This window comes from Rhinolophus sinicus, chromosome 6, assembly GCF_057876585.1.
Source record: "Rhinolophus sinicus isolate RSI-liver-muscle chromosome 6, RSI-T2T, whole genome shotgun sequence".
Lineage (NCBI taxonomy): Eukaryota > Metazoa > Chordata > Mammalia > Chiroptera > Rhinolophidae > Rhinolophus > Rhinolophus sinicus.
In genome coordinates this window covers 28485883-28510956 of record NC_142506.1, presented here as the reverse complement: position 1 = coordinate 28510956, position 25074 = coordinate 28485883, and the positions used below count along the sequence as shown (strand labels likewise).

The following is a 25074-nucleotide window of genomic DNA, read 5'->3' as shown; positions in this document are numbered from 1 at the left end:
CAAGGCCAAAGTGGTCAAAAGAAAGTGAAAATGTAGCAAGTGTTACAGCAGCTTAGGTGAGGTAACCACACCTCCCCCCCCCCCCCCCCCCCCCCGCAGTGGAGAACCTGAGCGGGATGATAGGAAAGCAGGAGATAGACCCACATCATTTCATTAGGAATTTGAATTTCAGTTAAAAAGCAACTTTGATAGATTCTGGTGTTAGTACAGGTACAGCCCAAGCTCTTACCTTTGCAACATGACACAATTAGAGTTGTTATTGACCTGAAAATATTTAGTAAAAAAATCCTGAAACATCAAAAACGTTTGTGTTCAATATGTTATACTTGGTCATAACGAGAGATATAAACAGATTAGAAAGCATTTCCACTAGAGTTAAAACAGAAAAGTTGTGTTTGGAGGATTAATTTGGTAACTAGACTAGTCTCTGGCCATTCCATTTGAAAGTTCACTAAAATCTATTTTTTAAATAAATTTGCTAAGCATTGTTCTTTTTTATTTATCGTAAGTTACATTCTTGTATCAGGTTTTAAAATACTTAATTTTGAAATATTTCCATTATACAGGAAAAGTTAAAATATTTCAGATTAACAGACATTCATCCACGTACCCACTACTCAGATTTAACAGGAATTAACATTTTGCCACATTTGCCCAGATATTTTTTTAAGGAAATAAAATTTTACATATACAGCTAAAGACCCTTTTCCCTATGCATGTTTTTGTACTTTCTGTAAGTATATCATTATGACCAACGTATATTATGTGGGAACTTTTGTTGATGGCTGCTTTGGAGAACAGTTTGAGAATACCCAATAGAGTTGATGATGGTCTTGGTCAATTATCTCATGAAACATAAATCGAGTGCCTAAAACAGTGATTTTTTTTTTGTTTCTCTTGGCTCTGTGGGTTGCCTTGGTGGTTCTTCTGCTTGTTTCTCCTGTACTCATTGGTGGGGCTGCATTCAGCCAGGTCGTTGGCTGGACCGGAAGTTTCAAGATGGCCTCACTCACATGTTTGGCAGTTTATGCTGGTTGTCAGCTACAGTGTTGTCATTTCTCTGCCATGTGGTCTCTTATCTTACTGTAGGCTAGACTGGCTTGCTTCCATGGTGGTGTGAGGGTAGCCATCAAAGAAAGTAGAAGTTGCAGGGCATCTTGAGGGCTGGGCCCACAGAGTATGGCTTCCATGTGTTTTGTTGGTCAGAGCAAATCACAAGGCCAGTGCAGATTCAAGGTGAAGGCGAATAAACCCCACCTTTTGGTGGTGGGAGTGGCAGTCACATTGCATAGGAGCATGGGAAGACTTGTGTCTATCTTTGAAGACAGTCTACCACATTATCATACTCTCAGTTCAGCTGTTTTACTCCTGTCTGTCCTGGTGAAACTCTTTCACAAAAGCAGATATGTGTTACAAAGTTGTTCACGGCAGACTTGTTTATAATAGCAAAAATGTGAAACAATATAAATATCCTTCCAGAGGAAAATGGATAATAAATTTTAGTTTGGTCATAGAGTACCATATAGCATTTAAAATGAAGTATATCTATGTGAATCATTGTGATTAATTCTAAAAATAGGTTGAGTGAAAAAAATCAGGTTGGAAAAGAATATGGATAGAATTATGTAACTTGTAAGTTTAACATTTGAAATTTCTCATGTAGGCTAGTGAGGATTTTGTTTTTGCTTTTGCTTTCAAATCAAAGCTTATCTTTGGATAGCCTCCTTAGAACTTGGAGCTTTAAGTGGCTTCCATCCTGGGATGGCCAGTTAGGCTGTACAGCTCTCTGGCCAGACTGAGTGCTTTTTCCTGGTCTAGCCATCACTAACAAGTCTACGTTTAGTTTGTTGACCATTTGAATGTAGCTCTTAGTGCAATTTTTATGAGTATGGGTGGAAAAATCATCTTAGAGTACAATTTTTGAGATACTCATTTAACATCACTGTCTAAATTTATACCAATGTAACTTCTGACTTTGTTTCTTATTGTAAATGGGGAGGATGATATACGTCTCATAGAGGTGTTGGGAAGACCGAGATAATGCATAAAACATTTAGAGCAGTACCTGGTATATGGTAGATGTGCTATAAACTGAAGTTCAAGAAAAGAAATCACAAATATATAGAATGGCATCTATGTTAAATTCACCGTCAGTTGTGTACTGACTAGGTAGGATTACTTTAATTACAGTGGGCTTCTGAAATTAGAAAACTCCATTATGATTTACATTTTAAAGAATGTTTAAATTTATCAAGTTCTTTATAAAGTTCATTATCTGATTTTATTATGCAGACAACTTTGTAAAATAGTTATCTTCTATCTAAAATAGACTCCAAGTTTCAGGACAGGTTAAACAAGCAGTGGTAGTAGAAAGCTTATAGTATTTAGTTTGTTCTAATGAAGGCATATTAAAGTGGAAATAATGATACTGTTGTATTTTCGTTTTTATGAGTTAGTTTTGGGTTTGTGTGCTTTAAATACTTAGATTCGGAATAAATTTGGCTCTGGACTTTTTCTTCATGTGTGTGGGACGGGGTGGGAGAGAGAGGGAGACACTATAGAAGGGCGTTGGTTATGTCTTAATGGAAATCTTTGGAAAAGAAGAGCCATAGCCTCTCTCTCACTCAGCTCTATTAGTGTTGTATTCCCCCTTGCCACAAAGGTCATATTTTTAAACACGAGGCTGATTGGCAAGACTTTTTTTTTTTGGCAAATTTGTAAATGTTTGATGGTAGCTTAGTGTGTATATGCCAGGGATTTAAGGAAATTCCCTTAGGTTGAATATGGATTAAAATTAACCACCAATTTGGCTAATCTTGTAAGATTTGCTACACCAGATGTTGCCAATTTATTTGGTGGCTAATATTCAAATGTATTGAGTCAATTCTTTCTCAAAGGTAAAAGTTATGCATCTTTTTTTTTTTTTTTCTGATTTGGTTTATGTTTAAAGTTTAAGATAAACCTATAAATTAATGACTCTGATTTTTGTGGAATGAAAGTATTGGTAGTTGGTATCTTGAGTAGTCTAATTTCCTGAATAATTCCCATTTTAGGATGTTTTGTAATTTTTCAAAAAAAAAAATTAGGTACTGCATGTATTAGATCTTTATCATCTCTTTTTCATAGTATCATAAATAAATCACCTTTTACCACTTAATATGGATTTACTTCCAGGTAAGTAAATTTGACTTTCCTTGGGATCATATGTCAGTGTTAGATTAGTTTTGAAACAGCTTATACTTATCATTTATCCTGTGACTGTGAAATACTTTAGAAACAAATTTAATATTAAATTATTTTTTTGTTTTATTTTATATTTCAGAACGTCTTGATTTTGGAAGAAATTCCTGTTGACAAATATGACTGAGTTCTGGCTTATATCTGCTCCTGGGGAGAAAACATGTCAGCAAACATGGGAGAAATTGCATGCGGCAACTACAAAGAACAATAATCTTGCCGTTACTTCCAAGTTCAACATTCCTGATTTAAAGGTAAAACTGCACTGTGCAAAATAATGTATGTGAGTTCATCATGAAAGGCAGAACAGTTGTGTCTCTGCTTACTTTCTGGTTAGAAATTAGATATCCAGGTTTCTTCTCTAGCCATTGGCATAATTTAAAACCTATCTTGTTCTTTCCGATTTTCAGATTTTAGATAATGAGGAAATTGAGATTTTAGAAGTAAACGCCAAAACAAAATTTTTTTTCTAAACTTTTGTGCTTTTTTAAATTGTAATTTAATTGCAGTGAGAAATCTTACGAAAAGATATATTACATTCACAATTAATGATTTTAAGAAGTGAAAAAGCTTAATAATATATATTCCTAAATATCACAGTGAATCCATTTTTCTGTTATTAAATTCATATAATGCTCACTAATATAAATGTTTTACTATTGTACCTCTTTAACCATACTTGGCAGATCTAACCTAATTATTTAATCTAGTTAATCTACTTAACATTTATTAATGATCAGTAACCTAGCAGCCCCAAAGTGAAGCAGACTGCCAGTAATCAGTTGAACTTTTGTAAAGAAGGAAAAGATCATGATATTTATATTTTGCTGGTTAACTAAGCGAGGCAGTTATACACAGCACTCATTTATGTAAGAAATACTTAAAATTATTGGTTCTTAGTATTTGGGGAGTTATGAATTCCTTCGAGAGACCGATATGGACTGTGGACATTTCTTCCCAAACATGCTCGCTTACACACAGTTTTTTTTGTTGTTATTAGTTTCAGGTGTACAAAACAATGTACTAGTTAGACATTTACACCCCTCATGAAGTGAGAACCCCCCTGCCCAATCTACCACCCCTCCGACATCACACATAGCCGCCACAGTTCCACTGACCCCATTCCCTGCCCTGACACACATACAGTTTTGCATAGAGCTTCAATTACAGGCTCTCTGATGCACAGTCATGGACCCCTGTTAAGAGCTGCTTTTGTAAAGCATGGCTTCAAATGATTCACCGTCACTGGGCAGCACAGGCCTGCCATTACAGAACCTTCACATTTTAAATGGTGGTTGTACCCACGAATTAGAGGATTATTTTGTACATATAAATAGCTTTGAAATGTCTGGCAAACATGTTTTAACCACACGTGCACATTATGAAATAAAAAATAGAGAACTTAAGATTTATGGGCCCTTCAAATCAAGATGTTGTATCATCTTGTAAAAAAAATAAAAATAAAAAAGATGAAACCTAAGTAACAAAATGCTATACTTCCCTTCTAGGTTGGCACACTAGATGTCTTGGTTGGTTTGTCGGATGAACTGGCTAAACTGGATGCATTTGTAGAAGGGTAATGTACTTCCATGCACAGACTAGGGCAAGAGTATCAGGCTGCCTGAACACTAGCTTTATCATCACCTGTATATTCTGCTTATTGGAATGGTTTTAGAAAGTGATGATTCTTTTTTCTTTGTAATCAACTTTATGAAGATACAATTTATATACAATAAAATACACCTGTTTGAAGTGTGAAAATACAATTTTTATTGAGCTATAATTTGCATACCATGCAATTCACCTATTTAAAATGTGCAAATCAGTGATTTTTAGTATATTCAGAGAGTTGTGCAGCCACAATCAACATTTGTATATTTTCATTACCCCTACCCACCATCCTGTTCCTATTAGCTGTTACTCCCTGCTCCCGACAGCTCATTAATTAATCTGCTTTCTGACACTATAGATTCGCTTATTCTGGACATCTCGTTGGAATCATGCAATATGTGGTCTCTTGTGACTGGCTTCTTTTCCTTAACATAATGTTTTCAAGGTTCAGCCATGTTGTAGCATATATCAATACTTAATCGCTTTTTATTACCAAATAATATTCCATTGTGTAGATATACTACGTTTTATTAATCTACTCATCAGTTGATGGACAGTTAGGCTATTTCTACTTTTTGGCTAGAATGAATACTACTATGTATTTCTACTTTTTGGCTAGAATGAATAATTCATTAGCTACTATGAATTATTTGTGTATAAGTTTTTGTTTTCATTTCTCATGGATATGAACCTAGGAGTGGAATTGCTGGGTCATAAGGTAACACTGTTATTAGCATTTTGAAGAACTGCCAGACCATTTTACACCTGGACCATTTTACAGTCCCATTAGCAGTGTGTGAAAGTTCTAATTTCTCCACATTCTTGACCATGCTTGTTACTATCCATCTTTTTTATTATAACCATCCTAGCGGGTATGTAGTATTTTATTGTGTTTTTTACTTCTGTTTTCCTGATGGCTGATGATGTGTTGAGCATTATTTTCATGTGTTTATTGGCTATTTGTGTTCCTTCTTCGGAGAAATGTCTATTTTGGATCCTTTGCCCATTTTTTAATTTGCTTTTTTTATTGAGTTGTAATAGTTCTTTACATATTCTAGATACTTATCAGATGACTTGTAAATATTTTCTCCCATTCTGTGATTTGTCTTCACTTTCTTGACAGTGTACTTTGCAGCACAAGTATTTAATTTTGGTGTCCAGTTTATTTTTCTTGCTTGTAGTTTTTATACCAATCCAAGGTCACACAGTTTTATATTTTCTTCTAAGAGTTTTATAGTTTTAGCTTTTACATTTAGGTCTTTGATGTGAGTTATTTTTTGTCTGTGGTATGAGGTAGGAATCCAGCTTCATTCCTTTGCGTGTGAATAGCCAGTTGTCCCAGCACCATTTGTTGAAAAGACTATTCTCCATTGAATTGTCTTGGGACCCTTGCCAAAAATCAGTTTGAACATAAATGTGAGCGTTTATTTCTGGACTCAGTCTAGTCCATAGTTCTTTTTATCCCATAGTTCTGTTTTTATGCTAGTGCTACATTGTCTTGATTATTTTAGCTTTATAGTAAGTGAAATCGAGAAGTGTGAGTTCTCCAACTTTGTTTTTCAAGATTTTTTTGCCTACTCTGGTTTCTTTCATTTCCATATGAATTTTGGGATCATTGTGTCAAATTTTGGCAAAGAAGTCAGCTGGAATTTTGATGGGGATTGTGTTGAATCTGTAGATCAATTTGGGGTGTATTGCCATCCTAACAATGTTGTAAGTCTTCAATTCGTGAAAATAGGGTGGTATGCCATTTATTTGAAGATGGTTATACGTTTGTCTTCAGAATTCAGTTCTGTTAGAATTTTTCTAAGCTTCAGTTTTAGTCACTTTTGAAATACAGTTACTGTGTATTTTAGCTGAAGTTGGGTATGGAATCCTTGCTAACTTTCTGCATTTTGGTTAATTAGTGTACCAAAATGGAGAGCTTTTAACTACTTAGGGCATTAAATAGGTATGATCTGTAAAATACAGAATTTTGGAGAATCTTAGAAATGTACCTTGGTTAAAGCTTTAAGGGAACAGGCCTGAATAGTAGGGTACTTACTCCCGTAATTCGTACAGAAGGGTTTCCCATTTATGCTGTTACGCTTTTCTGAATTGATAGAACCACCAAAATGCAATGGCTCTGGTAATAGAGTCTGAGATTTCGCAGAGAGATTTTTTAACTTAACAATATGTAATAAGGAAATATAAACAGATGTGAAGATGTACTGATGGTCTTTAATACTTGAGCCAGAACGGCTGGCTAGGAGATAGTTTTACAGTAGATTAGGAAAAAGAGATTAAAAGCCTCAGCTAAGACCAGGCACTTGGCAATAAGAATGGAAAACAGAGGATGAAAGAAAAATAACAAATTACTTTAAGGTTAATAATTCCATGCATTTATATAGAGCAAATGTGAAAGTAATTATTGATGATATTCTCTAAGAACTAATTGGTGGTAAGAATCATCTCTTGGTTTCTTGAGTATAGGTTTTTAATTAAAAGAGTTTGAGGAAACTTTTTGTGGTTGCCATCCCTGAGCTGATTGTCTTTCCTACAGTCCCATTTACCTCATCACATTTTCAGGTCATGACAACCAAAAAGACATTGAAAAGGGTGGTTCCTGAGAACATAATTATTAACACTTATTTGGATCCTCATTAATTACCTCGATGGCTTTATAGGTCTTTCTTTAAATGGTCAGTGGAATGTCCTGAATGTAGTTTAAAGTTTGGTTACATTTTTTAGGGAAGGAATCTGGAAAGTATTTTTGGTCACATTTTAGGGAAGGAGTCTGGAAAGTATTTAGGGCAAATGTAGTTCATTTAATTAGTAGAATTGAAAGTAACCTGTGCAGTTCGTCAGCTGTTCTTTTCTGCACTGTTATGCAATCTTGTCTTCATCAGTCTTCCTTTAAGATGTGAGGAATTTAAAACTCATGTGGTTGTTAGACCTTGGTAGAATTGACAGATGGTAGCTTAGTGATGTAAATGTTTTAGTTTTTAAAGTCTGAACATTGTACTATGTGGAATAAATGGTAGTTTATACTTTTTCAGTCATCTAATCATTAGAGCAGATTTTTTTTAAGGTGACCATGGGTACTTGCACGTAGATAGGCTTGTGGAGATACAGAGGGAGATTATGACGTTCTGAGTCAATGTTAAATTTATAGATTTGACATCAACTGCACTCTCAACCTTTTCTGTGGTAAACATTTGCACATTTTTGAATGTCCGTAGCAAATGGTTCTGTTTACAAGATGTTCGTCAAGTTACATGGGAATAATGGTTTGAAGGAATAGGTGAATTTTGGAGACGCAGCCAAGTGTATGTACAAATCCCAAGTTAAGCATGTTGAAGACTTATGGCTTGCATTTTTTGTGACATTGTTCCACTTTCTTAGAGTTGAGGTCATTCAGTATAGGATTGTCATTCAAATTTAGCCCTTCAGTTGTTTTGTCTGATCCTTCCTGGTTGATGTTGCAGGAGTTTCCTTTTTTCTTTTATTTTTTTAATTGTTGCAGGAGTTTCTTAATTCGTCTTCCAGTTTACCCTCCCTGCCACTGAGCATGCAGTCATCAGAGTGATTGTCTGAAGCCCTGTTCTACCATGTTACACTTCTCTCTAAAGTCTGACGTCAGAGGCTATCTGTCTGCAGTCTGGCCCCAGCCTACATCCCCTTCTCTTCAGCACGATGCTCTGGGCAGTATGGGCCCTCATTATTCTCTGACTGCCAGTTGCTTTTCTACCTCTCCCGAGCTTGACTCATCATGCCCTGTGGCAAGAATATAATTTCTTCCTGTCTAATCATCCTTTTAAAACCATTTCTGTCCTCCTTGGCCCTGCTCATGAGCCATGATGCTTTCTTGATTACAGTGGCTGGAAGTGATCCCTTTTTCCTGTATGCGCCTCTGCCTGTACCCTGGTAATCTCAGCTGGTACTTAACCAAAGTTTGCCTTGTATTTAGTCATTTCTATTTTTTGGTAGCTCTCCAATTCAACTTTAAGCAGTGTGAAGCTAGTGATTTTGTCTTGTATATTTTTGAATCCCACCCAGGGCCTAGAAGCACACACACACAGAATGGGGGAAAAACACCAGACTCTAGAATCAAGACATCACAGATATGCCATTGTCTTTGGGGCTCTGTGACTTTGCGACTAAGTCTCTTATTCTCTTTATACCTGGTGTCTTTACTTATAAAATAAAGGGATCAACAAGGTGACACCTATAGCTAGGTGACTCAGTAGTTTTGGCACTGTGGTTTCCTATATGGGATTGCTCCTTGCAAAGAGTCGATGTCCAATAAAACAATAATGAATAAATGATGTAGGACCTCATTCTTCATCGTTACTGTTGCTTGTGTCCTGTGGCCTGTTGGATCCCTTTCATCCTAAGTGAAAGTACGTAATCGATGAATGCTAGCTCCCTGCCTCCGCCTTTCTTCTTGGTCCTTGCAGTCAGATCTATCGCCCAGTTTTTCAGCTTGTAGTACATGGATATTTATAGATGGCTTCTCACTACTTTTTTTCCAGACTAATAAACATATTTCATGTAGTCTCTTTAATACTTTACTCAGTTTTGTTTTGCGTAAAACAAAATTTTTGTCCATTTTATCTTTAAAATATTATTTATAGACGTTAATACCCACTTTTCTATATTATATAGATATGTGCAATGGGAACATATGTAGTCAAATTCATGTCTTTATGTAATGTGTTCATTGTATAGCATGAAATTTAGGTCTTTTTCCTGAAAATGATTTTTTTTTTCTCCCAAGGGTGGTTAAGAAAGTAGCTCAATATATGGCTGACGTATTGGAGGATAGTAAAGATAAAGTTCAGGAGAATCTGTTGGCCAATGGAGGTAAGCGAATGTTTCATGATTTGATATTGACTTCTATAAAGTGAATGACTTAGCTATAAAAACAAAAAGTACTGCAAAACGCATCTATAGATAAGGACATTAAATACAATAGAAGGCCATTAAAATTAATTGTTACTGAATTTCTGCTAGTTACATCCTGTCCTCTGAAACACAATCTCATGTAAGACAATCTTACGTATAATATAGCTTATGATAATGGATGTCAGGTCCTTCCAAAAGCAGTATTATAAGGATTTACCATAGTTCTTTCTGGGATCTATTTGTGAATTCACATTTACAAGTGTTTTTCCAAGTTATGTGTCTTAGCATTGTTCCAGTTGAATACTTGCTGTCTTCTCTAGATTTTTATTTAATAGCATTCAGCTGCTAAAGCCTTCAAACAGAAATTATTAATTTTATTGCAGAGTAATGCCTCCCCTCAAATCTGAATATTACATTTCTTTACCTTAGTACCTATAGAATAGTCTACTTCTGACCTCTCTAGCTAGAAACTAATATTTACATCACGTTTGCTCTGTATAATAACGGCTTTGTAAAGATGGCTTTGACATCACTGCTGTCTTTTGTACTTGCATTTGTGGTTTTCTTATGGAACATCACTTTAGCATTTGCTTCATTTAAAATTAGGCTGATCTTTAGTAATATGTCATTATAATATAAAATAACCCTTTCCTTCCATTCTATCCTGTATTGCCTACTATGATAAGATCACTATTTTAACTTTGTTAAATTAACATTTGTTAAGTAGAGCCCCAGGGTGTCATGGGATGGGGATGTCATAAGATGGTGAGCCACAGTTCCAACAAAAGAGCTTGAGGGAAAGTGAAATAGAGAAGTTTATTACTCACAGGTCCTGGAGGAGGTGGGGCCATGTGGAGAGAGGTGGAGGGAGAACTAGGGCACATGCCTTTACTAGGGTCTGTGAGTGGAATGCTTTGGGGTTCCTAGGCTTAGCCCAGATTGGTCAATTTAAACCAAAGAGAGTGGGGTTTTGGTAATTTCTGGAGTGTCTTATCTAAGGGGTACACAAACGGAAGGCCCTGGGCAGTGAGGGAGAGTGCTTATCACAAGGGTGATATCAGGGGGAGTTATATTTACTTGTGACTTCCTAGGCTATTACTTAGGGCTGTTGTTGAGGGAGGGGCTGGTGTAATTTCTAAGCCCCTGCAGGCCACTTGGCCATACAAAATAGATACTGAGGCAGCAATAAGGAGTACTTAGGCTAAACTCTCAAAAGTAACAGTATTTTAAATCCAGTGTTTCTCTAATCATTACTTCTTGCAAATAATACATGCTCAATAAATACTTAATTAGTAAAAGAAAAATAGTAATTTATTTTTGCTCCTTGTTATAATAATGCTCCTAATCTAATTGTTTACTGTTCCTGTTAATTTGTCTTTGGGGCAGAAGGATGGAAGGTCGATGTTAATTTAGGGTGCCTTTACTGATCTTCAAAGTGTTTGATGAACTAGGGCAATCAGTTGGTAGAATGGGGGTTGACAATTGAGGAGGGCAGTGCATCTAAAATTGCTTTTGGAAATATGACCTGTGTTGTTGACTTGTTGGTATTATGTAGGTAGAAGTTGAGAAGAGAAAGACATTTTGATGTGAATTACTTTTGCCAGTTAGCTCTGCTTGACATTTGTATTTCCTGACCTTGATCCCATCAGACGTGAGGGGTAAAGTAATCTTGATTACTAAACGTTCAGGGAAGTAGTTGTTGAGTCTCTTTGACTCTACATTTTTTATTCTTTTCATTTGAAAGTGAAAGGTTCTGTGTTTTGAAGATTGTTGAAGTATAGACCCCTAGAAACAATCACCACATGGTTTTAACAAATAAGTTCATTTTCAGTTTGTTTGGATTAGTTGTCAAAGAGAGAACATACTTTTGTCAAATTCTACTTATCGAGGAGAGAATTTGAAGTCGTTTCTTAATCTTTGTTTCTCTTTCTCCTATATATGAAGCATGTCATGGATATGTACATATTTCATTTAATTCAGTCATCAAATTGGAAAGAACATTTTGATATATATTAAATTTTGAGTAAGGATAAGGGATCCAGTCAGATTACAAGGTAAAATTTTGATTAATCTGTGTTACTTAATGTGGTCCCACATTTATTTAATTAGGACTCTTCAGAAATGATGACATCTTTACTGATTTTCTCAGTGCTAATTTCAGCATTAAAATCTATTACTGTGTAGCAAACTACAAAAAATTCTGTTGCTTCTCAGTAATTAATTTATTCCCTTGTTTCAGTTGACTTGGTTACTTATATAACAAGGTTTCAGTGGGACATGGCTAAATATCCAATCAAGCAGTCCCTGAAAAATATTTCTGAAATAATTGCCAAGGTAAGATAAAAAATGACACAGGTAGGACACATTGATTTATAGTGGCTTTATTTTATAAGCATTTTAGCTATGAAATACTCTAGGTTTTGACAAGGCAGCTTAAATATATGTCATTGATACAAACAGGAGGTAGGGGTACCCTTACTTCAACTTTAATAAAAAAAAAAGATGTTAAAAAATATAACACTTTCTTGTGTAGATTATTCAAGTTGTGTAATATACTTATTTATATACTTAAATATTGTATCAACAATGTTGAAATAAGAAAAGAAACCTTAAAATTCTGTAATTATTTACACAAATTTTCAGGATAACTGAGATTATGTGGAACAGGAAATTAGAGTGTATTAAAGATTTATGAGTCACATAGATGACAGTGGTCCTGTAAGTGTATTTATGTACAGTACTGATTCAGACATTAAACTTTATGTGTTCTCTGATGCCTTCTGACATTGATCCTCTACATAGAAAACTGCCCGTATTCATGTACCACACGATTTCATGTACAGTTTCAAGGAGTACACAGATCCTGAAGCCCATCCATGAATTCACTGAGTTGAAAGCTCCTTTTATATTGCAAAGTCCTGGAGCGTGAGCGAAAATGTAAAAGTCTTACCTGAAATTATAATGAAGCAAATAGACAAACACCTATTAATTGTTTGTCAACATTTTTATGACCTGGCTAGGGTGAAAAAATATGGTTTAAATTAATTGGATAGACTTTCCTTGGCTCCCAGTGACTTTATTTATACAGTGTGCTCTATAATTAAATGTAATTGAATAGACTATCAAGGATTTTAACTAAAGTCATCATACAATTTAGTGAAAATGAGTAGTTTGATAATGTACAGTGGTGCTCTTACTATGACTGAGCCTTATTTTCTTTTGATCCTTACCAAGGATTTAGTCGTCTTCTGCCTGATACTATTACAGACGAGAAAACAGGCTCAGAGAGGTGAAGTGACTTATCCCAGTGACATAACTGATAATGGTAGAGCTGAGTTGAAACTGGGTTTTCAGATGTTAAATCAGTATCAGAAATGGCCAGGGCCGAGTGTGGTCTAAGGCTCCAGACTCAAGATGCTCAAATGTTAAATCCACTGCCTTGTGTTTTCTCCTAAATTGTTAGTAGTTTTAGTCAATCTTTTGAAAAACCAGCTTTTATAACATTTATAAATAATTTCAACTACAATTCAAATTACATTGAGAAAATATTTTGTATAATAATAGGGAGTTGTGGACAAGACTCTGTAATTTAGTTCCTTTTGGGAATTAATCCGTTAACCTTGTGAATTACAGCCTTTTAATTAATAATCTCTAAACCCGGTGGCCTAGATTCTATTTACATGGTTTAAGAAGTAATACAATAAATAATTAAAATACATGTGGACTAAAACATTGTCTTTAGTAGAAAAGAGTCACATGGAAATTACCAAGATTATTTTTGAAATGACCTTTTAAAGCTGTGCTTTTAAAATAGAATGTTTTTACATCAGGAATTAGTAGTAGTTTTTTAAAAGTTATGTTTAAGTACAGCTACTTTAATTGTATTAGTAGAGGCAGATTTAGGAAAATCTTGCATTTTTTTTTTTTTTAAAGGGAGTGACTCAGATTGACAATGACTTGAAATCTCGAGCATCCGCATATAATAACCTGAAAGGGAATCTTCAGAATTTGGAACGAAAGAATGCGTAAGCATACCAAGTATTCGTGAATATTAAGAATTTAGGGAAGCATTGTAGCATACACTGACTGAGATATTGTTTAGTAAGTTCCAGCTGTTTCTATAATAAAAATCGAACACACTTGTTTTGGTTACTCTCCTTGTAGCATGACTACTACAGGTGTAGCTCTAATCACTTAACTATTGAAGTTAAGCATTTATATCCTAGAGGCAAATTTGCCTGGATTCTGTCTAGTGGTGCAAACTGGGCAAGACATTTTCATTATGAGAAGATCAGTACTGGGAGACTAATTGAAGACTGATTTGAAAAAGTTGATTATTAGGTTAACTAACCAAAATTGCCTGGTGTCAAATGATACCCAGGGAGAGGCAGGAAAACTAAAGGCTCTGCTTAGATGATATAATTTTATAATTACAGTGAAATAGACTTTAATTGATATCTAATGAATAACACTTTCCCAGTCAAGATACTATATATATAATCAAGAGAAGAGCCCAGTTACATTAATTAAAGCAAGCACAAAGGGAGATAGGTGCTAGAGGCAAATTTTGATAAATGTTGACATTTCTTCGGTTGCATGGATGGGAAATATTCAGCTAAATTTTGATGACTTATAAAGTAAAATGTTAACTAGGCTAATCCCTCTCTTGAGATGTCTATATAGTATGTGTAAATATAATTAGCTTGCTATTTCCTTACAAGTGTATGGAAGCACATAATTATCAGCCTAATGATTTTTTTCTTCTTCCTCAGAGGAAGCTTGCTAACTAGAAGTCTAGCAGAAATTGTGAAGAAGGATGACTTTGTTCTTGATTCAGAGTATCTCATCACTTTACTGGTCGTAGTTCCCAAGTATGTCTTTTTATTGTAAAGGTTTTTTTTTTTTTTTTTTACTTATTAAAATACAAGAAAATGTTAGTATCTAATATTGTAATTTGAGGTTTTCCATAAAACCCAGGTGTAAAGGGGATATCACCTTGTCATTCATTCTGTCAACCGACATATATTCGTGTGGCACATACAATAGAATTTAGTTCATAACTTGAGACATCAATTTCAAATCAAAATTAGCAACTTAGTAGAGTTGGCTCACTAAAAAATTAAGTAATGCTAAATTATTTTATGTAAAAAATTAGATTTTTCAAAATAGGAAGCTCTTTGTATTTTTTTTTTAATCTTTATGATTGGTTGGGATGAATTAAGTCCTATAATAACAAGCAAAGGATTTAGTGGATCAGGGCTTAGGACACTTTTTTCTGTACAGGACCAGAGAGTAAGTATTTTAGGCTTTGCAAGCCATATGATTTCTGTTACAACTACTCAACTCTGCCACATCAACTTTGTGGGTATAACTGACAGCAGCCATACACACAATATGTACACAAATGGATGTGGTTGTGTTTCAGTAAAATTTTATTTACAAAACAGGCTGTGGGCATAGTTTGCTGGATTAGATAACCCTTTAAAATATTCTTTAATAAGGCCTTCTTTGTTAATTAACATTTGATCATACTGTGTTTCCCCGAAAATAAGACCTAGCCGGACAATCAGCTCTAATGTGTCTTTTGGAGCAAACATTAATATAAGACCCGGTCTTATTTTACTATAATATAAGACTGGGTCATAATATAATATAATATAATACAATGTAATATAATATAATATAGTATAATATAATATAATATAGTATAATATAATGTATTATATAATATAATGTAATACCAGGTCTTATATTAATTTTTGCTCCTAAAGACGCATTAGAGCTGATTGTCCGGCTAGGTCTTATTTTCGGGGAAATGCGGTAGCTAATCTTGATAAAATGAAACCTTTGGACAGTTGGAAGATTAGAAGTTGTGTGTGTGTGTGTGTGTGTGTGTGTGTGTGTGTGTGTGTATGAGAGAGAGCGAGAGAAACAGAAACAGAAACATTAATGTTTTCACTTTTGACTTAACATCAAAGTCTTGCTATCAGGGAATCTTTGGAGGATCCAAACTGAGATGGGAAATTAGAAAACATCGTTTGTGAAATCTTCCTTTACTGTACTTTCCATTTTTATCTATGGTTAAGAAACTAGGAATATTGGAAAATGATGCCTCCTGGAAAAGGGTGTGAAAGTACCTCTATCGAATTTAGAGTGGCTACAATATTCTGTTTTTTCCCTCCTTACTACACAGTGGATAATTCTTTGCTTATGGAAAAGGGCTTAAAACTAAGGGTTTGGTTCCCAAAGTTGTACTTTGTCTTTTAGTAACAACTCATCTCTGCTATACTAGAACACTGATTATTTATAATTAATTTTCTGTGTTTTTATAATACATAAGAAAATAACCTTTGCCCACATAAAAGATTTGTCTCATTTAACCTTAATTAAAATTTGTGTTTAAAACCAGAAGTTTTCATAGTTTTCTGTACACTATAATTGAAACATAGGACCTAGGGCACCTTATGTAATGAGTTATTCTCTATCCTGGCCTACAAATACTACAGTTCTTTATTTTAAATTACAAACATAATTGTCTCTTTCCACACTCCCCAAAGCCAATGTTCTCTAGAGAAGGTTATTGCACAATGTTCTGTGGCAGCATAGTTTACCGTCATTTTATTTACTCAATACTTCCTGGCACTCTGTGCTTTTAGAAAATATATAGTTTCATCCAGCCTTTTATAATGGACACTGAAAAGAAATGAGAGTGATTTTGGCATGACCTTTTTCTTTCCTTTTTTTTAATGAGGTAATATGTATCAACCCTAAAATTTGAAAGTTATTTCAAATCTGTACTTTGCCTTACTTCCTTTCCAAACTTGGTTCTAGGATGTGCCTTTTTTGCAATAGTTACTGCATATAAGAGGGTGGTGAACTGTAGTCCCTGCTTCACTCAGTGTATTTGAAATTCATTCTCAGTAGGAAACTTGAATTTTTTTGTTATATAGATTTGAGGTATACTTACTGTAGCCAAATTTCCTGATTGTCCCATCATTTCTTTCTCTTTGTGGACATGGCAGGAGGTAGGACTTGCTCTTCTTTTCCAGGGCTTATTGTACATTTTCTGCAGGTTAAACCACAACGACTGGATTAAGCAGTATGAAACACTTGCGGAAATGGTAGTTCCAAGGTCTAGCAAGTAAGTAGCCATCTTTGTAAAACCTCTTTCTCTCCTAGAATTCCTTTTATAGTTTGGATGTTGGATTAGGAAATATCTGTGCCATCTTTGTGATAAATTTACAGTTTTAAAGCCATTTTGTTCACCTTATAAATAAGTTAGTTATATTATTATACTTTTAGACCTGCAAGGGACTTTGCACAGTCTGGTTGACCGCTCATGTTTATAGATGTAGAAGTTTGAGGCCACAAAGGTGAAGTGGTTTGCCCAGAGTCACACATCTTATTAGTGGCAGAGCTAGAACTGGAACCCAGGTCTCTGGTGTAACACTTTTTCTGCTGCACTGTGCTACCTTCTGAAAATTCATCATGTAATATTGTAGACCTACGATGTGTCTATAATTCTTCATTTACCTTGTTTGCAAAGATAGTGTACCAAAATGGCTGCTGGAGTACTGTGTTGATTTTGAAATATTTACCATCACTTTCCAGTAAACATAGATTCTACCTAATCTGTACTCAAAAAAAACTTTTATTAAGTACTTTTTAATTTATTAAATACATAAATGGATCAACATACATTGTCTAATTTGATATTTACAATTCTGTGAAGTAGTTTGGGCAGTTATTCTTATAGATGAAAAAGTCAAAATGCAAAAGACTTAAATAGTTGATGGAAGCATATGGCTGTATTAAGTGTCCAGTGGCAAAGTTAGGCCTTAGAACTCAGGTCTTTTAACTCCAGGTCCTGTACTCTTTGACACCGTACCATGTCATTTTTTACTATAGTCTACTATTCCATATAAGGGGTTCTTTGAAAAAATATTAAATGTAGTGTATATGTCCCCCCCAAGAGATTCCTTTGTATGTATATGCCTTAAGAGGTGGCAGCGTGGTGAAAGAAAACTATAGGCGATAGTAAGGGAGTAGTATTAGTAGGCCAGGCCCATGAAATATTTTCTTTTCCAGTTTCATTGTGTCATATGGGAGGTAGGTTAGTATAATAGGAAGAGTCTTGGACCCAGGGATCTGAGTTCTATTGCTGGTTCTGCTACCAGCTTGCTGTATGACCTGGGGTAAGTCTTTTAACTTCTTTGGGCTTCATTTTCTTTGTCTGTAAAATGAGTATAGCACCGTCCCTGTACATGTTAACGAGGTTACTTTAAGGCTTAATACAATTTACAAAATGTAAGGTAACATGATTAATACTGTAGTTTCACAAATGTCGACTTTTTTGAGACCTATGCCACAAATGTGTGCTCATGAATTTTTTTTTTTGGTAGCGGCGTGGGAATACCTTCCACTCACACCAGCCTTTCTCATGGTAAACTGAAGACTAATGCTGTGGGTTGATACTGGTTTTCCACTGAAGCTCTCTGTCCTGACAGATAATACCTCTTATACCTTTGTGTGAGGCGTTAAAGCCTAGAGGTTGACTTTATGTCTGGGAGGCAGGAGAAGGAGGAGAGGAAGGACCCTACGCACACAATATGCCCTCCCAAGTTGTGCATATGCCAAGCCTGAGTTCCAGGGGAATGGTGTCTAGGCTGGTTAAGTAGGCCCAGATTTACTCTGAAAGAAGGACTTTAAAAGTACTACTTCAGAGGTTTACATTTTTTGAAAATCACTTTAGTAGTTTCAAGGAAAAAGTGTTACTGTATTTCCCCGAAAATAAGACCTAGCCGGACCATCAGCTCTAATGCATCTTTTGGAGCAAAAATTAGCATAATGTAAGACCGGGTCTTATATTAAAATAAGACCGGGTCTTATATTAATTTTTGCTCTAAAAGATGCATTAGAGCTGATGGTCCGACTAAGTCTTATTTTCAGGGAAACATGGTAGGCAGTAACAGTTCAGTGCAGGCAATACCTGTCTTCTGAATGACACACAACTACTCACTGACCACTTGAGAGTTCCCAGCTCTTCCCCACTCAGTGAAAACATCTGCTCCACCTATTTCTCAGTTCAAAATACATTTGGAATCGCTGACTTGAACCTGCTGTTTAAATATAGTCATCAAGAGCAGAGCAGTAGCTCAACTAGCACTGTGAAGAGGATGGGTAGTTCATGGGGGGCAGACAGGCTTTAGTGGGTTAGTCTGGAGTTCTGTCCACTGTTTGGGAAAGATCTGTATGACTTGATGTTGGGCTTTTGGTTATCATAATAACTAACATTGTGGAATAGTTACTGTGTGCTGGTCTTTGTTCTAAGGGCTTTATTTTAAAGTCACATATAAGTAGTAATGCTTTGACTTGTTGCTTTTTGGCATGATACTTGAGTGATTACTCTTGGATGGAGTGAAGGTGAAAGTGGAGTTCTGAGGTAGAAGAATAGATTGAAAAATACCATCTTCAAACCTGAAAGAAGCAGTTTCATTTTAAAAATAAACAAAAGCTAGCTATTTGCAAAGTATTCTACCTAAATCTTAAATGATTGAACAATTTGCATTATTGCCATTATTGTGTGGTTACGTGCAGGGAGATATATAAATGCCATGTCAATAGGGCGGCCAGAGAAGTGAAGGGTGGGCTGCTGTTCTGCTTCTTTTCATTGGAAAAACTGTTCAGAAAGAGGTGCTGCTCACTTGTCCTTTCAGCATTCCCACTTTCCTTTTTGTCTGTCTGCTTTTGCTTGTTAAGATAGTCTGGGTCAGTTCGCTGGTTAACTTTGGCCTTCTCTGTTGTTGGAAACTACCACAAACTCACTGTGCTTCGTGGGGGCTTTAGTTGAGGGAGCTAGCACAAGTGAGGCAGGAGACTAGCTAGGAAGGCCTAGAAGAAAACCACGCTAGCCACTGTGCAGAGGGAAACTTCTCTTGTGTTTCGCAACAGAGGTTGCCAAGATCACTTTTATGAAGAAAAGCAGGGAAGATGTCTTGACAACGAAAGTTAGGTTGATTAGGGAGCTGAGAAAATGGCAGGTCTTTCCAGTGACGTCCATGAGAGCTGTGACTGGGTAGAAGTGATGACCTCACTGGGATCTTCGTAAGCCTAACAGGGAGTCCTGAGATGCATAAAAGTGTGTTTTTCAGAGGGTATTTAGACAGTTGCATTAGTCAATTTTTGATGTAGGTGTGATGGGAGAAAAGGAAGGCGCTGAGGTAGGAGATACTGGCAGTGCGGAGAGGGTATGTCAGGCCTCGGGGCTGGGCTGGGCTGGGCTGGAGAGAGGAAGAGAGAATTAGGTTTCCGGAAGTGAAGAGGATACTTAGCAAGAAAGCCAGGGCCCTCTGGAAAGACACCAGCTATTAGACAATTTTGCCTGGGTAAGCCTAGCACTGATATAGATTGAAAAGCATGGTTCTTAGAGTTTGGGTGCTTTACTTGAGTTAATGTTTAATATTGTTGGTTAGGAAGAAATAAACATAATATAGGGCTAAGGCATTGTAAACAAAAACATCACAAATACTCGGTGTCTTCAGTGTTTGAAGCAATACAGATAAATAGCATTGAGATGGTTTGCGAAGGGCTGCCACACCTTTCTGTCCTCTTTCTCTGTTTCTGAATTGTCCTCAATATGAAAGACAGCAAGTAAACACAAAGTTTTAAATGGACTTCGTCTTTTTTTCCCAGTGTTCTCTCAGAGGATCAAGATAGTTACCTTTGTAATGTCACCTTGTTTAGGAAGGCAGTTGATGACTTCAGACACAAAGCCAGGGAAAACAAGTAAGAGCATTATTATTATTGGTTTGTTTTTTAATTTGTTAAATCACCTATACATGGTGTGAACAGTTTTGTGTTTTTTTGCCCCAAATGTAGATTCATTGTTCGTGACTTCCAGTATAATGAAGAGGAGATGAAAGCAGATAAAGAAGAAATGAACAGGCTTTCTACTGACAAGAAAAAGCAATTTGTATGTGTTCTTAATGTTTAGTGTTATCAGTGTTAAAGCAGAAGAAAAACTGGTATTCCTTTTCTTTGATTTAAAAGAAAACAAAACTTCTCTGATTTTGCTTTTTAAAGCATTTTATTTTAATTACTTTTTCTATTAAATAATCAGAATGAATTATATTTTTGATTTCACGCCTAGATCTATGAATAGTGATCTTAAAATGCATACCTTGAAATAATTACCCTATCTAAATCCATATCAGAAATTGATTTTAAACGCAGTGTTTTGGTTAATGCCCTATGGTGGGACGGATTCTATAATATTAGTATTCTCTTTTCAGCAAGATTTTTCATTTTCTTGAGGAAAATTTTTTAATGCTGTAATCTTTTACTGAAGCAATTTGTATTGAAACCATTGGAGAATTAGTACATTCTAGGCAGAATGGAGAACAGGGATGGAATTGGTGTCAACTTTCTTGCTATCTTCAGGTGTAGGATTATTGTGAAGACCAAAAGCTTGTACGGAAGGGGTGAAGTGAGTGAAAGAAAAGGTGTTTCCCTTGTAATGCTAGAGGAAGTAAAGGCAAATTCCACTTAAAATTATTTCTAAGTACTTTGTAAACCAGTTATATCTCAGTTGGAAAGAAAACTAACCCTAACCAAGTAATGTCAGGTAAAGCCAGTTGGTTTATCTAATTCCTAGTTGCAATTTTCAAGACTAAGTTTGTGGTGATTTCTTTTTCTTTTATAGGGACCACTCGTGCGGTGGCTGAAAGTGAATTTCAGTGAAGCGTTTATTGCGTGGATTCATGTGAAAGCATTGAGGGTTTTTGTTGAGTCTGTTTTAAGGTAAAGTTAATTGAGAAACTTGCATCTGAAGAGTTTCATAGATCCCTTCATATTGGACCTCTTTATTATAACACACAGTCCAGTAATAGGAAATTGACTTGTAGACACCAAAGGGCCAAATCAAAGGACCAATCATGAGGTAGAGATTGTCAATATTATACAGCTTTTTATGTACGTATTAGTCATGTCCCTAAATACCAGGTTTAGAAAAAGAGACCTATGCTGCTGTACTCTCTGATTCTTTTCTAATGTACTTATTTAAAAGTGGGTCATATAAAATGTTAGCCAGTATTTGTTTAAAAGAAAGCTTTCAAATATTTATATGTGTTAATAGTTTGGTATACAGTATACTGATGACTTATTTGAAATCACTTAACCTAAAATTTTTAATATTTTGACATACTTAAAATCTAAATTATCTTGTGATCTTCTGTACATGTTGTTCATATTAGAAATTGTTAAAAAATACTTATCTGCAGCTATGTTCACTTTTTAAATTACTTTGAGTTTTCAAAGTAGGTGTGGGTAATCTTATGTTGTTTATCGTGAAAGTATTTTCTAAGTATACATATTATCACTATTTACTGAGGATGTTATTCACAGATTACCTTAAAATTGAAGAGTAATTAAAGTAATTCCTAGTAGACAATTGGCTCTCATTTCAAAGAAAAATACCTAGTTGACAGTGAGGACCAGAGAAGATTTGAGTTTCCATGTTTAATAGTTGAACTTGTAAAGGTGTTCATTAAAATGGGATACCATCTTCCCATTAGCTATGATTAAAGAAGAGTGTGAGAATATTTGCTTTAAAAAGAAAGTCTCCTTATATGTTTGCTTGTGTTACATACCATACTTTTGCTTCTTTATAAGGTATGGCTTGCCAGTGAACTTCCAAGCTATGCTACTTCAGCCTAATAAGAAAACAATGAAGAAACTAAGAGAAGTATTATATGAATTGTATAAACATCTAGACAGCAGTGCAGCTGCTATTATTGATGTAAGTATTTATTAGATAGCTTCATAGAGTAGGAACTGGAATGAATTTCAGAAATAATTATTGGAAAAGGATAAACAGAAAAGGGATAGGGAATATTGTGATACCCAATCTTTTTTTTTTGTTTATAAAAATTATAAACAAAAAATACTAGTTGTTTATAAAAATTATAAATTGCAGAGGAAGAAAATACGTAACTATTTTAACTTTATTTGGTAGAAATAATGGAGTTAATAGATAGACATTTTACAGGCAATTTTTATTTTTATGCAATATAGTGTTTATATCTTCTTTGAAACAATATAAACAAAGTATATGTGATTTTTTTTTTTTGTCATTTCTGTTTAAAATTGCAGTGGGTCTTTTATATTTTATTTCAAATAGCTTGATTTTTTTCCTTTTTAGTTTGGGATGGTAGTATCTCACATGGGCAGTATTAGTTAGAAAAATCATTAAAAACCATGAAAAATCGGGGTGTTTTGGTAGAAGAAAATGAAGGAAATGACTTTCTACGTTTTCATGGAATTGTCAATAAAACATGAGGTTAAATATTTAATACATAATTTCCCACCAGTAAATTCTTATAATGTGCATATATAATACATATCTTTAAAACCACACTTGGTTTTATCCAGCATTCTCTAAGCCTTGTAGCCCATAAACTCAGTTCCTCAAGCTTGAGATTGAAAAATAATTTTTTACAATGTCTGTTAAAAAGAAAGGTAGGGCCATGATGAAACACATACTGTATGGCTTCAGAGTCAGTGTGCTTGAAGCTGGCTTCCTGCTCACTGTCGGTGCTTCCCAGGGTAAGGCAGCCTTCTGAGATTGTTTCCTCATTTGCAAAATGAAGATAATAAAGCCTAGGTTAAATTAGTATGAATACATAATCTTAGTCCAGAGCAGGTGTTTAATGGAAGGTAAATGGTAATTCTTTCTTTCTTTCTTTTCCTTCTGTAAGTACATAATGGAACAATTTGTCTGGTTTTTCATAGGCGCCTATGGATATTCCAGGCTTAAACCTGAGTCAACAGGAATACTATCCCTATGTGTACTACAAGATTGATTGCAACTTGCTGGAATTCAAGTAAAAACGAGCTCCTCCCAGACAGTCCTGTCCTTGTGTTGGTGTATGCTAACAGAAATAGGTTACAGTCTGAGTACTTTTACCTCTATTACCCTTTGCTTGCTTCTGACCCCTTTTCCTAGGTGAATTCTTCCATTGTGGTCCATTGTTTCTTTTTATTGATCAGGTCTGTAAATGTGTACTAAAAAAAAAATCAGAGTCTATTTATAAACAGAATAGTTTATTTAAAGAGGTCTTTCCTCATTGATATTGTGGTATGCATAATTCCATTTGTTACCGTTGTGCACAAAAGCCTTGTTTACAAGGGAATGGTGTAAACATTTATACCATTTGTTCACTGTGTTTAGTAGACATAACTGTTTAATAGTTACTGAATCGTGATGTAAAGAAATGTACAATATTCAGATATGTGCTTTCTGAATGTTTCAAATTACAATCTATGAACACTGTTCACACCCACAGGAAAGAATAAAATTACCTGTGCAAAGGTGTATTGTGGTGTGTGTAACTTCAGAAGATTACAATTCAGCTTCAGAGTTTAATAAATGGTATCATAGCTAACTTGCTATGCTACTTTCAGGATTTTGTTATATACTGAGGTGTCACCATTTATGTCTGACTTGCATTATACTTTAAATGTGTCAAATTTGGGTCAGAGCACAAATATGAAGATCATTTTTAAACATATGAGGGGTATTTACACTTGGACCCTAGACTCTTAGTTCTTTCAAATAATTAGGAAGTAGGGCCAATTTCGAATAAAGTATAGCAAAACTATCCAGCTTTAGTCATTTATTTTGCTAAGTCTTTATTTTACATGTTTCCTTTTTAAGATCTATAATTATAAAAGCCTTCATTTTAACATTTATGTCATTTTGACATAGTCTGAAAATTGAGGCGTTGCTAGCCTTAAAAAAATGTGAATGACTTAGTTTAGCTTCCTGAAAGAGCTTTTAGAAGTGGGTGTCAGGGCAGTGCTACCCTTCCTATACACTCACGGGCTTGTAAATGGGAGAAAGACGTCTACATTTTATTTTAAGGGCATTTATAAACTATTCCCTTTTCCCTAGAAATTTAGTCTCCAAAATGCTTTTCATTTCAAAAGTTTATATTATTTCAAAAGTAATTGTTAACTTCAAACCAATACAGACAAACTCCTGTAAAGAAAACCATGAAAGATGATGCCTGCCCCTGCTACCCCTCAGCCCCATTGCTTCTTCCGAAGGAACTGTATGTATCCCAGGCCTCCTCTGTATCTCCACAGCGTATCTCACACGCGCGCACACACACACAGGTTATTTTAAAATCAATATAGGATTATACTGTACATACTCTATCCCTTGCTTTTTGGCTTACTCGTATATCCAAGATACCTTTACATATCAGTATATGTAGAGCTGCCTCATTCTTTTAACCAGTTACATGGTTTTCCATCATGTAGTTGTGCCAAATTATAGCT

At 35.1% G+C, this 25074-nt stretch overlaps 1 protein-coding gene across 1 annotated transcript in view; it reads left to right on the top strand.

Annotated features, from left to right (window-relative positions):
- ATP6V1C1 (ATPase H+ transporting V1 subunit C1) overlaps positions 1-24106 on the top strand; it is a 35543-nt gene extending 11437 nt beyond the window's left edge. The window contains exons 2-13 of the mRNA XM_019711780.3: positions 3323-3491; positions 4746-4813; positions 9608-9693; positions 11975-12069; positions 13669-13760; positions 14508-14606; positions 16808-16876; positions 20428-20520; positions 20614-20707; positions 21437-21534; positions 22405-22531; positions 23524-24106. Coding sequence (XP_019567339.1) covers positions 3360-3491; positions 4746-4813; positions 9608-9693; positions 11975-12069; positions 13669-13760; positions 14508-14606; positions 16808-16876; positions 20428-20520; positions 20614-20707; positions 21437-21534; positions 22405-22531; positions 23524-23619 — 1149 coding nt within the window. The 5' untranslated portion in view covers positions 3323-3359 and the 3' untranslated portion in view covers positions 23620-24106. The remainder of the gene's footprint in view (positions 1-3322; positions 3492-4745; positions 4814-9607; positions 9694-11974; positions 12070-13668; positions 13761-14507; positions 14607-16807; positions 16877-20427; positions 20521-20613; positions 20708-21436; positions 21535-22404; positions 22532-23523) is intronic.
- The last annotated feature ends 968 nt before the right edge of the window (positions 24107-25074 follow it).